Source organism: Theropithecus gelada, chromosome 6 (genome assembly GCF_003255815.1).
Source record: "Theropithecus gelada isolate Dixy chromosome 6, Tgel_1.0, whole genome shotgun sequence".
In the NCBI taxonomy this organism is placed as follows: domain Eukaryota; kingdom Metazoa; phylum Chordata; class Mammalia; order Primates; family Cercopithecidae; genus Theropithecus; species Theropithecus gelada.
Window position 1 is genome coordinate 76,403,466 of NC_037673.1, and position 14,948 is coordinate 76,418,413.

Consider the following 14,948-nt stretch of genomic DNA (forward strand, 5'->3'; position numbering starts at 1 on the left):
GAATGTGTGTAAATGTGTATATGAGTATATGCTTACATGTGAGTTTGAGTGAATGTGTGGGTTGTGTGTGAATGTGTGTGTGAGTGAGCATATCAGTGCGTGCATGTGTGTAGCTCCTTAAGAGTGTATCTGAATGTGGGTATGTATTTTTGTGTGCGGGAACGCACATTGTGGCTGTATTTGTCTATATGTATTTGTGTGTTGTGACTGTGTGTTGAGTGTGAGCGTTGTGAGAATGTGTATTTGTGTGTCATGAGTGTGTGCGCGTGTGTTTTTGTGCATATGTGCGCGCATTGTGTTTGTACGCATTTGTGAGTGTATTTTTGTGCGTCTGAGTGCGTGCGTTGTGGATCTGGGTGAATGTACTGGTCTGCGTGTGTGTGTGGGTGTGCGTGTGTGTGTGTGCGCGCGTTGTGCGCGAGTGTGCGAGCGCGTGTGAGCGGGTGTGTGGTGCGGCCGGGCGCCTTCACCTCCCCGATCCGCCCCATCCCGGTGGGCGCCAGAGCAGAGGCAGCGGACCCGGCCGGGGCGGGCTAGGGAGGGACGCTCGCCGGGGCAAGCGGGCTGCGCCACCGCCGGCGCCGCGCCGACTTTGCCCTTTAAATCTGTCTCCAAGCCGATTACAGCTGAGCTCCCACGTGACGTTTTACCTTCTGTCTCCCGGAGCGCGTTGCCCGAGGACAGTCCTTCCCCGGCTGCCGCCCCAGCCCGCCGCGGGGGCTTGGCTCCCGCAACTTTGGGCGAAGCGGCTGCCGGCTCGGGAGCCCTAGCGGGGCCGCGTTCCCCGCGGGCGTCGGGGACTCGGGGGCCTCCGGGGACTCGGCCGGGAGGGTAGCGGTCAGGGCGGAGAGCGTGCCCGGCTCCAGCCCGCGCCCCTGGCACCGCGCGCCGCCGCCTCCCGAAAGCGGGCGGGGTGCCCTGCGCGCGGCGTGGGGAAAGGGGGCGCCCTTCGCCGGCCGGGACCTGAGCGGGCGCGCCCTCGAGGGAGCCGGCCGGACCATGGCCGCGAGGCAGGGGTGAGACGGGCAGCCGCCCGCGCGCCCCCAGCACCCGCACCATGCAGAAGAGCGTGCGCTACAACGAGGGGCACGCCCTGTACCTGGCTTTCCTGGCGCGCAAGGAGGGCACCAAGCGCGGCTTCCTGAGTAAGAAGGCTGCCGAGGCGAGCCGCTGGCACGAGAAGTGGTTCGCCCTCTACCAGAATGTGCTCTTCTACTTCGAGGGCGAGCAGAGCTGCCGCCCGGCGGGCATGTACCTCCTGGAGGGCTGCAGCTGCGAACGAACGCCCGCGCCACCCAGGGCCGGCGCCGGGCCAGGAGGCGTCCGGGACGCGCTGGACAAGCAGGTACCGCGCGCCCTCTCTCCGCGGTCTCCCAGCTTTGGTCGCTGCACTCCCTTGCCGTCCTAACCCGGGGATCGGGGGTCGGGGGCCGTGAAAGAGTGCGGGGACCATGCTCCGAAATCCCCCCGCGGCACCAGACGCGCCTCCCCATCTTCATCCAGGGATTCTCCCATCTCCATAACCCTCCACCCCACTGCGAAGTGATCAATCAGAATAGTGGCCCAACTTGCTTTCAGGACCCTGGTAGAGGTCGTCGAGTCGTTTCAGCTTCTCTGCCAGCCACCCATTGCTTCTCTAGACCTGGCTCGCAAGAATTTTGTCTGGTGACATGTATTGACACCTGTTGGGTGTAGATTGGCAAGACGGAACTAATTTGGAAAAGTTTTGTTTCTGCCATACCCGGCTGGCGCGTGTAGATTTCTTTGCCTGCAGATGTTTGACCACTGGTTGAGCTGGGAACAAGCGAGGCTCCCAAGCCGGACAGACACTTTCTGTTGGTCATTTTCAATCAGTCTTTGTGATTTAGGTCAGTTGGCCTTGCTAACATTTGACCTGCTGGGTCTAATTATGAAGGTAAATGTGTATTCATATTCCTCAGGATTAATATTTGGTAGCCACATTCTTGCTATGTTTAAAAATGTGGGCATCTTTAAAGAACGCTTCTGTACTTTTAAATGAATGCTTTGAAAATGAATGCGACCTTTTAATTCTGGGTCATAATTTTATTAGTTTTGCTGTGTGCTCATGGCCGCGGGGTGGGGGAGAAAAACCCTTTAAGTCTGGTGATCCCAGCCCCTCATTCCTGCAAACACAAAACTTGTAGGTTTTTAATCACCGTTTGGTTATTAAAGTTAAAGCAGACTAATTTTATGCTCCTAATGTTCTCATTTAGCTTCTCGATCCCCACCTTGATATAAAAAAGGCTGATTGTTCTTGCTATTGCGTAAAAATATTCGCAGCTGAATTTTCCATGTAAGTCAGATCAGACAGCATCTACCGCAAACCACAGAGGCTGTGGGAGGTACTAGCAATGGAGTGATCCGCAAGATGCCTACCTAACCCTTTGGGGCTCATAAAACAATGTGTCAAATTAAGAGGAGTTAAAACTAGACCAACCAGAAGTTTGAGTTGTTTTCACTATAAATCATTAACAGACTTAGGTGATTAAACTTGTTATATCACTTATAAATCTGAAATTTTAAATATGCTCTTTAGTTTCTGAGGGCTTGTTCAGTCATTTGAAAAACCGATTTCCAACTTTATAGATATAGATACTAGAAATATAAACGTAAATTTCAAGTCATGCATTTTAGAATTTAAATTGGGAGAAGAGTTTTGAGGAAACTTTTTTTCAGGAATATATATATGTATGTATTCTATTGGTGGGATTTTTTTTTTAAGGTATGTGTTCCAAGGCCCCACAGGAACCAAAATGAATAGGTTTCTAAAGTGTTATTATGTCTAAAGTAGAATAGAGTATTTTAAATTATTCAGGGTATATATCATTTACTTAATCCCAAATTATTTGTTTTCTTCGTATTTATGTTAATATAAGATAACCACTTTTGATTTTTTTTTTTTTTTTTTTTTTAGTTAGGGGTGGGGAGTTGTTACCTGTTACAATTCGTATGGCTCTCTTGACTTGCTAATGTTATATGGAAACCAACATTTTTCCACTTGGAAAATATCTGGACTGTAATCTTCAGGACTGTTTTCTTTCTCGCACTTTAATAAGAAAACATAACTTCCAAATAGTTTGACTTTCATGCCACTTTCTAATGGTTGTCCAAAATAGGCCATCTGATGAAAAAATTGTTTTCCCTTTTCATGACCATACATATGATAAGTATGTCTGCGTCATTTTATGCATCTTCAAGAGGTTAGAAATTAGAATCTTTGGTGTTTATAGATAAATCTGGGATGTAGAAAAGCAAGCATTCCAGAATGGATTAGGAGTTGGGTTGGGAAACCTTCCACATTTTGTCTTGCATTAGATGTGCTACTGTGAATTGGGTTAGCTTAGCCCACTGATGCTTTTCTCTGGCACTGCCAACTGGGTGTGTTTGAACGATTAAGAAGAAGCTGTGAAAATAAGAAACAAGGAGAAACATTCTACCTTAAATCTACAGTTTATCCAGTTGGTTCCCTTTCAGTTAATTGGTGTTGCTGAGGTGCTCAGATCATCCAGACACTGAGACACGAAGGATCTGTGGAGGATGTGAGGAGATGAGCACATCCCAAGGTTTGCTTCTTTCTCCTTATATGCTTCTGGAGCTTTCCATATCAATATCTTCCTCAACGCTATCAACACAGTTGAAGGTTAGGGCTTGAAACAGGACTTAGTGAGGCACAGTCATTTTTCTTCACCAAGTTTCTGTGTTTTTTCTTTAAGCACATCTCTCATCTTTTCTCTTTTTTTTTCTGTTAATGAAATCTCTGTTTCCTAATATGTAAAAATTAAGGGTTTGGCTGAGTTGGTTGCCAGTTACCTTTCAATAATGGCATCTTCTGTTTCTAAGGTTATGACAGGCAGTGTGAGCTTTTTGCAGTGTGGAGAATGTGAAAGACCATTTCACAAGATTCAGAGATTACCAGCATTTGTAATAAATACTGCGTCTGAAAAGCCGAGGACAAGCAGGTGACTGAAGTGGACATTCTGATAAATTAGTTAGGTCAGCAGATGTGCAAACCTATAGTAACATCATTGCCTGAGGCAGAGACGTTCTTATTACTCACATTGGAGGGCGACATATTTATTGTAATCTCCTTGACAGTTACAATAGTTGATGTAATTATTGCTATAAACTGCCTCTAAGTATTCTTGGGAGCTTAAATTACACGTATCCTTCAAATTATTTTTATGCTTATTAGTTGTGTTTTTAGGTAAGTTACAAGAAGAAAACACCCACTGGTTTGCTTCATCTAAATAGCAATTCAAAATAAGTTGGTTGACAACAACAAAAAAATCAGTTTTTTTTTTTTTTTTTTACACTTGGACTTAAATTGTTTCCAGTTAAGCAGAAAAAAGAAAGTCACTTTCCAAATATGCTTAGGTTGTAGGAATATTTGCATTGCTCTATTTTTTTCATAGTGTTCTCAGATTTCACTTTGATGAGTCTTTGGAGGATTGCAAGGCTCTCTTATCAGCCTTCCATAGTGACTACTACTTCTTTGGGATAGCAATGGTGATATAATCAAAATGAGATCAGTTAAAAACAATTTTAAGTGGTTTATTTTCTCCAAAAATGTTCCTTTTCTTAAAAATGTGTCTGGTGGCACTTCTTTCTACTTAAGCTCCATTTGTGGAAAATGAAAACCTTCCCTTTTGTTCCAGGTGAAGGAGAAAGGGAAGTTGTATTTAGCAAGTACCTTCTGCGTGGTAGGCTCTGTGCTCTTGGTGGCTGTTATCCTCTCTTACTTCATCTAATTTGAACTTCAGCTTTTGGAGATGATGATTATTAACATCATCATTATTATTACCTGTTGCTAACACTGCAATTCAAAGACTTCTAGGGAGATGATCAAAGTCCAACTGAAGATATGAAGACTAAGTAATGTTGTAGAGTTCTTTACTAAGACTGTATTTAAATCCACTGAGCAAATCTGGATGGATGGGAGCTTGGAGTATAGGATGTGAATCACTCTTTTGTTTATTCTTATTTCCTTTTTAAAACTATTTAAATTCTTGAGAAATACAATTGCAGATCATTACATGTTCAAAGAAAAATGGGATTTATTTTTAAACAAGCGGTTTTACAAGACATTCCTTTACTTCAGGAATTCATTTACTTCAGGAATGGGGTACCTTTACAAATATTTTCATTTAGGGTGAAAGTACACATCCCAGTTAGTCTGGTCTGTTTAAGTAGCAGTATCTGTCTTGCCTACTAGCAGGAGAAGACACATAGCAACAAAGCCACCTTTATTCTTATTTTTCTGGTGGGGTAAATGTTCCATTCAGCCTGATTTCACTTGTTTTGGGGGTAAAATCTCTCTTTAGCTCTGGAGGTTTAAAGAAGTAGACACTTGCATTTGTGCTGAATTAAACATGTTGGTTTAATTTTAAAGGGATTAAAGGCTACGTGATTTCCTGTGGCTTCATTACTAGTCATTTTAGCCTTCCTAAATTGACCACAAGCAGAGGATTTTAATCATCGAATGAATTAGGCAGAGCTGCGTGCGAGCTCTGAAATATTTGTGGGAGATGGAGAGTGTGGATGGTGGATTTTCATGCTATTTCATGTTGTCTAATTATAACCAGCTCAACTTTTGTTCACTGAACACAAAGGGAAAATGGAATAATGATACTTGCTAAATCTTATACGTTAAAAAATATAATTTAGGCAACAAAATGATTTGTTACTTAAACTTTGTAATTTTCCTTCTCTTTAAAGTTAAATGAAAAAAAAATCTCATGGATTAGCAAAATTGGGTTATTTTAATTTTGGCTACACTAAGCCTTACTATTTAGATTGTTGTATAAGAATTCAACACAGCAAAATCCATTCCTGATGTGACAGATGTATTAATACATAAAAATTCATTCTTGTTGTGAACAACTATTTTTCTGAGTTTCATTAAGTGACAACTAAGCACACTGTTGAGGACTAGAAAATATTTGTAGTGTTGTAATAAATTTTTCCCTTCTTTTGACAATTAAAAAATGGAGAAATTTTTCTCACACTGGATGATGACAAAAGCATGTGTGATAACCAAATGTTTCTGGTTTTAGCAAGCAAATGTCAATGGTTCATTAAAACGGTTGTTGATATTGCTATCTAATGCAGATTATATTTTTAAATTGTTTTTTTCTACAGTTTTCAATACTACTTGAATATGCATGCCACAGTCAGTATAATTTTAATTTTTTGGAATAAAAATACTTAGTCTTTATGATTATTTTGTAATAAAATAAGTCACATTGACCAACAATATGGATTTGCTCAAGTCTTAAATTCTACTTTTCACAGGTTTAAAGTGGCTTTCTATTTTTATACCTGTGCATTTGTTATACAAGAAAGGGGTGTGTGTGTGTGTGTGTGTGTGTGTGGTGTTTATTCAGTTTGTTACCATTCTACCATTTTCTACCATTGAATATTAAACATTTCTTAGGCAGTTATATATTGGAGTTTGCAGATTTTGATTTGTATAATTAACATTTCAAGACCTGAGTTATAAATCCCATCTATCTATACTTTGGGGAGCTTTATTTTTCAGGACTAAGGATATATAATGATTCTGTTAAATTACTCACAATATAAATTCCTCTCTGAAATTAGTCTGCCTTAAACAGAGACTGTAAATAGTAAAATTTTATTGATATTTAAATGAATTAGAAATGATATTTGTTAAGTATCAACATAGCACTGTGATAAATGTTTGATTATTTTATAACATTTGGCCTTTATTCTAAAATCTAACCATTATTCTAAAATTATTCATTACATTTTTATTGGTGCAACTTTTAAATTTTAGCTGATTGAGAAGTTATAAATACATAAATTTGGTTCCGCCAAAGGGAATATGTTAGCATTTTTGCCCAAGGAATTAAAAATATAATTGTGTATATATTTGGAAAAAAACAGTAGCAGGTTTGTTGTTGTTGTTGTTGCAGAAAATATTGGCATCAGTAGGTGGAACAGAGATGCAAAAAGCACATGTACTCACAGTTTTATTTTTTTACTGGCACTTGAAAAACTAATGATTCAATGAAAAATAAGGATTAAAATCATTTTTCCTAAAACTTATTACGGTGACTACAAAATGCTTCAAATATATGTTTAGGGAAAAAGCAAGACAAAAATAACAAGTTTGAGTTGGTCTGTGTTTATTTAACTAATATACTACAGTGTTTCTTTTCTTTGTTAAAAGACTAAAGGAAGAAATGAAACAGGAAGTTGGGGAGCCTATATAAGAATAAAAAATACAGCTTTAGATTAAGTAAGTTAATCAGAATTTTAATTCTCATAAGATCTGAGAAGATAAAGATAAAGCGATGTAAAAAAAGCAATCCTTAAAAATAAAATTTATTGGCCGGGTGCAGTGGCTCATGCCTATAATCCCAGCACTTTGGGAGGTCTAGGTGGGCGGATCTCATGAGGTCAGGAGTTAGAGACCAGACCAACATGGCGAAACCCTGTCTCTACTAACAATACAAAATTAGCCAGGCATGGTGGAGCATGCCTGTAATCCCAGCTAGTCAGGAGGCTGAGGCAGGAGAATCACTTGAAATCAGGAGGTGGAGGTTGCAGTAAGTCCAGATCACGCCATTACACTCCAGCCTGTGCAAAATAAATAAATAGATAGATAAATAAATTAATAAATAAATATAATATCTTGATAAATAAATAAAAACAAAATTTATTGATTCTTTAGTGCTTAATTAATAGCTCTTATGATACTTACCAGTATGACATTCTAAGACCTATGGTGATGGAAACAGCAGGGATGTGAGTGGTACTTTTTATTATTTTCAGGTTACTGAATTGTTTTATTTTGTCATTGTCCGATTTAATTTAGACAATGCCTGATTCATTTCCTGAGCTGTATTTACGAGCCCATGCCATTTGCGTGACTAATGTAAACAGTGGGATTAGTTCTTTCAAATAGAGGGACTGTTGGAAAGCTAGGAGGTTCCCTGCATTTAGCAATGTGGAAATAGGGAGGCGATAACTTGGTCTAAGGCTCGGTAGATAACATTACAGCTGATTACAAAAGAAGTCATGACGAGATAGTATCAGTGATTCATAGGAAGAGGAGGCCACTCATATTCAGTGTGAATGTACTTTCTTTTAAGAATGTAAGAATATCAGTTTCTAGGTGAGGTGCCGGTGTTGTGTATGGTTTAGTTCAGGATTTAAACTGCATGCGATTCAGTCTTGGCTCTGCTGCTTACCAGACCCATGATCGTGAGCAATTTCTCTTTCGAAGCCTGGTTCCCTGCCTGGAGGATGGAGGTCACGACAGTACCTGCTCCATCAGGTTGCTGTGAGGCCACAGGCCAAGCTCTTGGCATAGGCCTGGCACACGGTGAGCAGTCAGCACGTTTGCCAGCTAGTATTTTTATTACTCTCTTTGATATTCTTTTTATTTTCATTATTAGGATCACTTAGAAAGTATTTTCCTTCCTTTCCCTTTCAAAAATACTTTAACACACACAAAATAGAATATTTCAGGGAATGCCAACATGCTCATCCTCCAGTTTCGACATCTTCAGCTTTCTGCCATTATTCTATCTGTCTCCCTCCATGTGTACATTTTTTTTGTTGTTGTTGTTAGGCTGCTTTAAAGCAAGTTCCAGACATCGTATTATTTCACGTGTAAATAAGGAACTTTTTTCCCTTTTTGGTATAGCACTTTTTTGGCACTAGAGATTGCACTGGATGTAGCTCTGAAAGGGACTATGTTGGAAAGAGTTTGTAATGAGTTTCTGTTAATAATGTGTGCTATTATAAAGGTAGCCCTCTTTTTTGTTTCTTTCATGTTATAATAAAGGAAAATACTTAAGACAATAGTTGTGAAGACATAAAGGAGATGGAATTAGCTTTTAAATAAATCCAAGTATGTTAAATCTTAAAGAGAAGGAAGTTTGAAATCACTTTAAAAAATTGAGATGGAATCTTGCTGTGTCACCTGGGCTGGAGTGAAGTGGTGCAGTTATAGCTCACTGCAGCCTTGAACTCCTGAGCTCTAGCGATCCTCCTTCCTCAGCCTCCCAAGTAGTTGGGACTAGAAATGTGTGCTACCACACCCAGCTAATTATTTTTTTTTTTTGTGGAGATGGGGTCTCCCTATATCGCCCAGGCTTGTCTCAAACTCCTGGCCTCAAGCAATTCTCCTACCTTGGCCTCCCAAAGTGCTGAGATTACCAGCGTGAGCCACTCTCCGTGGCCAAAATAAATTGCATAACCATGATCATGGTGTAAAGTATTTTCATGATTTGACCCCACTCTAAGGGACAATTAAATCATTGGTGATCCTCTTCCTGAGAGATCTTCTTTCCATTTACCCAGCTCCTCCAGCTGTGCAGCACTCTTTTTTTTTTTCTTTTTTGAGATGGAGTCTTGCTCTGTCACCCAGGCTGGAGTGCAGTGGCGCCATCTCAGCTCATGGCAACCTCCACTTCCCAGATTCAAGTGATTCTCCTGTCTCAGCCTCCTGAGTAACTGGGATTACAGGTGAGCACCACCACACCTGGCTAATTTTTGTATTTTTTTGAAGTAGAGACGGGATTTCACCATGTTGGTCAGGCTGGTCTCGAACTCCTGACCTCGTGATCTGCCCGCCTTGGCCTTCCAAAGTGCTGGGATTACAGATGTGAGCCACTGCGCCCAGCCAGTGCTCTTATTTAGAATCAAGGACAAGAGTTTCCTACACAGAAGTCAATAATGCTGCTGCTGCTGCTGCTCCTTTTTTTTTTTTTTTTTTGAGAGGGAGTTTCACTCTTGTTGCCCAGGCTGGAGTGCAATGGCACAATCTCGGCTCACTGCAACCTCCACCTCCTGGGTTCAAGAGATTCTCCTGCCTCAGCCTCCTTAGTAGCTGGGATTGCAGGCATGTGCCACCAAACCGGCTAATTTTGTATTTTTAGTAGAGACGGGGTTTCTTCATGTTGGTCAGCCTGGTCTTGAACTCCCGACCTCATATGATCCACCCGCCTTGGCCTCCCAAAGTGCTGGGATTACAGGCATGAGCCACCGTGCCCTTTGCACAGCTTTTCAACAGTGAGGACATCATCCATAAGCTAAGGTTTCATCCAACTTTCACAATCAATTCTGAGACCCAAGAACTGGTCAATATTATTTTAGGGCAGTTCCTAAGGCTTCATTAATCAAGTGTGTAGTTGGCTTTTTCTAGTATTGTTAAACTTTTATCTAGGGTTAGTTGGTTTCTGTCCTATGACTGATTGCTTTAGGCCCTTTCTATTGCAAGGGAGAGGTATGAACTGGAGTTATCTTGAATAATGATCACCTCTGAGTGTTGAGGGGCACAGTGGGAATATTATAAGACAATATGCAGGTGAGTACTGCTCTTTATGGGGACTTAGCTCTCCTTTGGATATTGCTGCTGGCCAGCCTTTCAGTGGGTTTATCCCCGTTTGCCTTCTTACTGAGTCTTTCCTCATAGGTTTTTTTCCCCCTAACTTCAGGTTGCCATAACCCTCATGATACTAACTCAATGTTTGGCCCCTTTTCTCCTGCTTCAGTTTTCACTGCAGCGTCTCTCATATCCACAGTCATATTCTTGTGAGATAGAATCTGATTGTCTCAGTTCAAATTTGGGGGCCAGACAAAATCATCAATCTCTCACCAGCCCATGGCTGAACTGCCAAACAGCAGGGGCTATGGACGAGGGTGTTTCATAGAAAGTTTAATGAGCATGATAGTAATTATTAACACATCTAGTACATTCATCAAGCTAGTTAAGATTCTTTTACCAAAGTAATGTTCATTCACTATGATAGGCCACATTCTCTTCCTTCAGTAGCAGTTTTACATCCTTACCTTATCGATAAGATCTTACAATAATATACCATTTCTGTCCTCTGATCCTGTACTGTCACCTGTACCGCCCAGGGTCCATGTTCAAAATTTTTCTTTACTTTTTTATATTTTAAAAAGTATTTACAATTGTTCTTATAACAATAAATCAAAAATAAAAATATTTTTCAAAATGTAGCATACATCAGAAAATCACACGTGTCATAGGTGTGCAACTTGATGAGTTTTCACAAAGTGAATATTTTTGTAATCAGCACCCAGATCAAAACATTGACACGATTAACCCTCCAGAGCTAACCTCATGCCTATTCCTCTCCACCACCCCAACCGTGGGTAGCTACCATCCTTAACTTGTGACACTGTAGATTGCTTTTGCCAGTTTTTGAACTTCCTATTCATAGACTCATGAAGTGAGTACTCTTTCGTGTTGGGCTTCTCTTCCTCAGCATCAGATTTGTGACATTCATCCACGTTGTTGGATGTTATGGTTCATTCCTTTTCATTTCTTTCTTTCTTTCTTTTTTGAGACAGGGTCTTGCTGGAGTGCAGTGATGTGATCATGGCTCCCTGCGCCTCGACACCCCCCAGGCTTAAGTGATCCTCCCACCTCAGCCTCCTGAGTAGCTGGGACTACAGGCACATGCTACCACACCTGGCATTTTTTTTTTTTTTTTTTTTTTGAGATAGTTTCTTACTCTGTTGTCCAGGCTGGAGTGCAGTGGCATGATCATGGCTCACTGCAGCTTCAACGTCCTGGGCTCAAGTGATTCTCCTACCTCAGCCTCCCAAGTAGCTGGGACTACAGGCATGCACCACCATGCCTGGCTAATGTTTTGTATTTTTTGTAGACACAGGGTTTTGCCATATTGCTCAGGCTGGTCTCAATCCCCTGGGCTTACACAATCTGCCCCCTCGGCCTCCAAAGTGCTGGGATTACAGGCATGAGCCACCGCACTCTGCCCCAGCTAATTTTTTTTTTTTTTTTTTTTTTTTAAGAGACAATGTCTCCTTATGTTGCCAAAGCTGGCAAACTCTTGGGCTTAAGCGATCCTCCCACCTCAGCCTCCCAAAGTGCTGGGATTACAGGCATGAGCCACTGTGCTTGGCTGCTTTTCATTTCTTTGTAGTATTCCTCTGAATGAGTATACAAAGATTTCTTTATCTATTCTACATTTGGATTGGTTCCAATTTGGAGCTGTTACAAATAATCTTGCTTTGAAAATTCTTATACAAGTCTTTTGGTATACATTTGTGTGCATATTGCTGTTGGGTGTGTATACTCAGAAATGGAGTTGTTTCAAAGGGCATACATATATTCAGCTTCAATAATTTCTGCTAAATAGTTTTCCAAAATAGTTCTATCAATTTATACTTCCACCAGCAATGTTTAAGAATTCCAGTTACTTTCCATCCTTGCCAACCCTTGGTCTTATCAGGATTTTAGTTGTAAGCATTCTAGTAGGTGTGTAGTAACATGTCATTTTGATTTGGATTTTCATTTCTTTGATAAAAATGAGGTTGAGCACCTTTTCAAGTACTTATCGATCATTTGATTGGTCTCCATTTTTTTTTTTTTTTTTTTTTTTTTTTTCCTGAGCCACAGTCTTGGTCTTTCACCCAGGCTGGAGTGCAGTGGTATGATTTCGGCTCATTGCAACCTTTGCCTCCTGGGTTCAAGTAGTTCTCCCACCTCAGCCTTCCGAGTAGCTGGGATTATAGGTGTGCACCACCACACCCAGCTAATTTTTATATTTTTAGTAAAGACAGGGATTCACCATGTTGGCCAGGCTGGTCTTGAACTCCTGACCTCAAGTGATCTGCCCACCTCGGCCTCCCAAAGTGCTGGGATTATAGGTGTGAGCCACTGCACTGGCCTGTTCTTTGTTTTGAAGTGCTTGTTCAACCTTTACCACCTTTTATTGAATTGTCTAATTGATTTGTAGGACTTAGAAATATTAAGTTAAATTATATGACTTACCATTTCTGTACATCAAAAATGGTTAAATATCATAATTTCATATTGTGTATCCTAATATATATGATGAGTCCTTTGTCAGTTATATGTATTGCAAGTATTTTCTCCTACCGTGGTTTGCCTTTCTACTCTCTCAACGGTGTCTTTTAACGAACAGACGTTCTAAACTTTAGTGTAGTATAAGTCATCTCTTTTTCTTTATGGCATTTCTCTGTCCATGAAATGAATGGAAATGAGGACAACATTTGAAGTTGCTTTATGTAGAAAGTACAGGAACTAGGGCCCCTCCCCTGCTGCTCTGATAGATCAACTTGTGGTGAAATCAATCAGACGGATCACAGAAGACCCAACCGTAGGTGAAATGGAATGCGCTTACAGTAGGTTGGGGTTGCCACCCCAGGATGTCTTCCTTTTAGAGGACGTCTCCAAGGACGGTTCTGAAAGACAAAAGTCATGATGTTCTTCCCTACCTCATCCTCCTGGGATCTGAGGTGTTCCCTCCTCGGGTGCTGGGTTGTTGTTCTTCCTGCATCTCCACATATTCTGTGTATCTCGTTCGGTAGCTCTAACTTCATGTTTTCCCGATCTTTCCTTACTCACACCTAGATGTTTCGTCTGGAAGGGACAAGGGCACTTTGTAAAACTTATCCAGAATTCAGTTTGAATCCTGGAGGTCCCTTTTAGCGTTGCTGCTACTTGGAGGGTGAGCCAACCAGCCTGGCCTGGGGGTGCTATGAGGGAAAAAAATGCATCCTGGACAGCAGTGGTCAAGACAGTATCCTTAATTTTCAAAACAGGTCTCTATGATACTCCATAATCACCTCCCTCCCATTTTGTTCTGACCATTATCCAGGAAGTGGCCAAGAAGTGATGATCCCTTTTTCAGGATAGTACATTCAGTGATCAACGTACCTTACTAAAGTGTATGGACCAGGAGTAGATGAGGGAGAGAGGGAGCTGGACAGTCAGTCCATTGTTGAGTATATAGATTCATTCAAGAGCTACAATGGTGTGGCTGGAAACAGCTGACCAGTAGTAACCCGAAAAGGTATCAATAGTGGTAAGGCAGCACTGATAGCCCTGAGAGGGGTTTGAAGGCCTGATGTAGCCAATCTGCCAGGAGCAGGAGCGACTAATGCTCCTTGCAATGTGACTTTCTCATTGCAAGACTAATGGGTCAGCTTTTGGCAGGAGTCACAAGTCTGTCATTCATTGGTAGCCTCTGCATCAGAAACAGCCAGACTGGATCGGCAGTGGGTTCCATCAGAGAACCAGTCCTTATTTGGGAGTATCTGTGCAATTGTTCCAGACAGTTCGATCGGCAGCCATGATTTGTTTCCAGGTTCACATCCACAAAGAAGGGTATCTTTAATCTGCCAGTCTGTAGTTTCCCAAGTGGTAGCACAAACAGCTATGCTGTTGGCAACAACCAGAAAGTCAGTTGTACCCCCTGAATGAAGCAAGAATATCTCTCTACAAGAACATCTATCTGCTTTTGCTTCTACATAGCTGACACTGAAGCTGAGTAGCTACAGCACCCTAGTGAACACTACTGGGTTTTAGCTTAGCCAAACCATCGGTGAACTAGGCCCAGGCATTTAGGAAATCTGTGCCAGGGCCTCATTGAGCCAGTGTCTTTGGTTCAGGTATTAGAGTTGGGGATGAATTTTCCCTCAGAGAGACACTAGCTACTTTTTCAGAAATGTAAAACTAAGATACGGGCGAGGCCGCCAGACCAGCTCCATTCTTCAGTATGCCATTTTCATTCGACAAGCAAGGAGGTGTCCCTTCCCACCTTGTTAGTTCTTGATCTGACCTGATCTGTCTTCAGATGGGAATTTCAGGCCGGAGAGTCACAAGGTCTCTACGAATCGGTTTTGACAAAGACTCTGTGGCAGCAAACTCATAGTTGCCTGTATACCTTGTCATTTTGATGAATGCTGGACATTGGGTGTGAAAAATTGTAGAGGTAATTTGAGGCCCTGTTATTTTTTTCAGAGAGGATTTACTTTTGCTTTCTTGCAGGCATTAGTGTGGGGGTACATTCTATTCATCCATTTTAGGATTCAGCTGGTCAGCTAGGTTTCGGGTTTTCTGAGAGCTTGTCTATTTCTAGTTTGCCCTAATTTCT

The 14,948-nt window shown here is 41.5% G+C and overlaps 1 protein-coding gene across 2 annotated transcripts in view; it reads left to right on the top strand.

Annotated features, from left to right (window-relative positions):
- Positions 1-693: 693 nt before the first annotated feature.
- RASGRF2 (Ras protein specific guanine nucleotide releasing factor 2) overlaps positions 694-14,948 on the top strand; it is a 266,077-nt gene continuing 251,822 nt past the window's right edge. For both annotated transcript variants that reach the window (XR_003119799.1, XM_025387425.1), the window contains exon 1: positions 694-1,345. Coding sequence is in view for 1 of the 2 variants with exons in the window: in XM_025387425.1 (XP_025243210.1) it covers positions 1,058-1,345 (288 nt within the window). In the remaining variant the exon portion in view is untranslated. The remainder of the gene's footprint in view (positions 1,346-14,948) is intronic.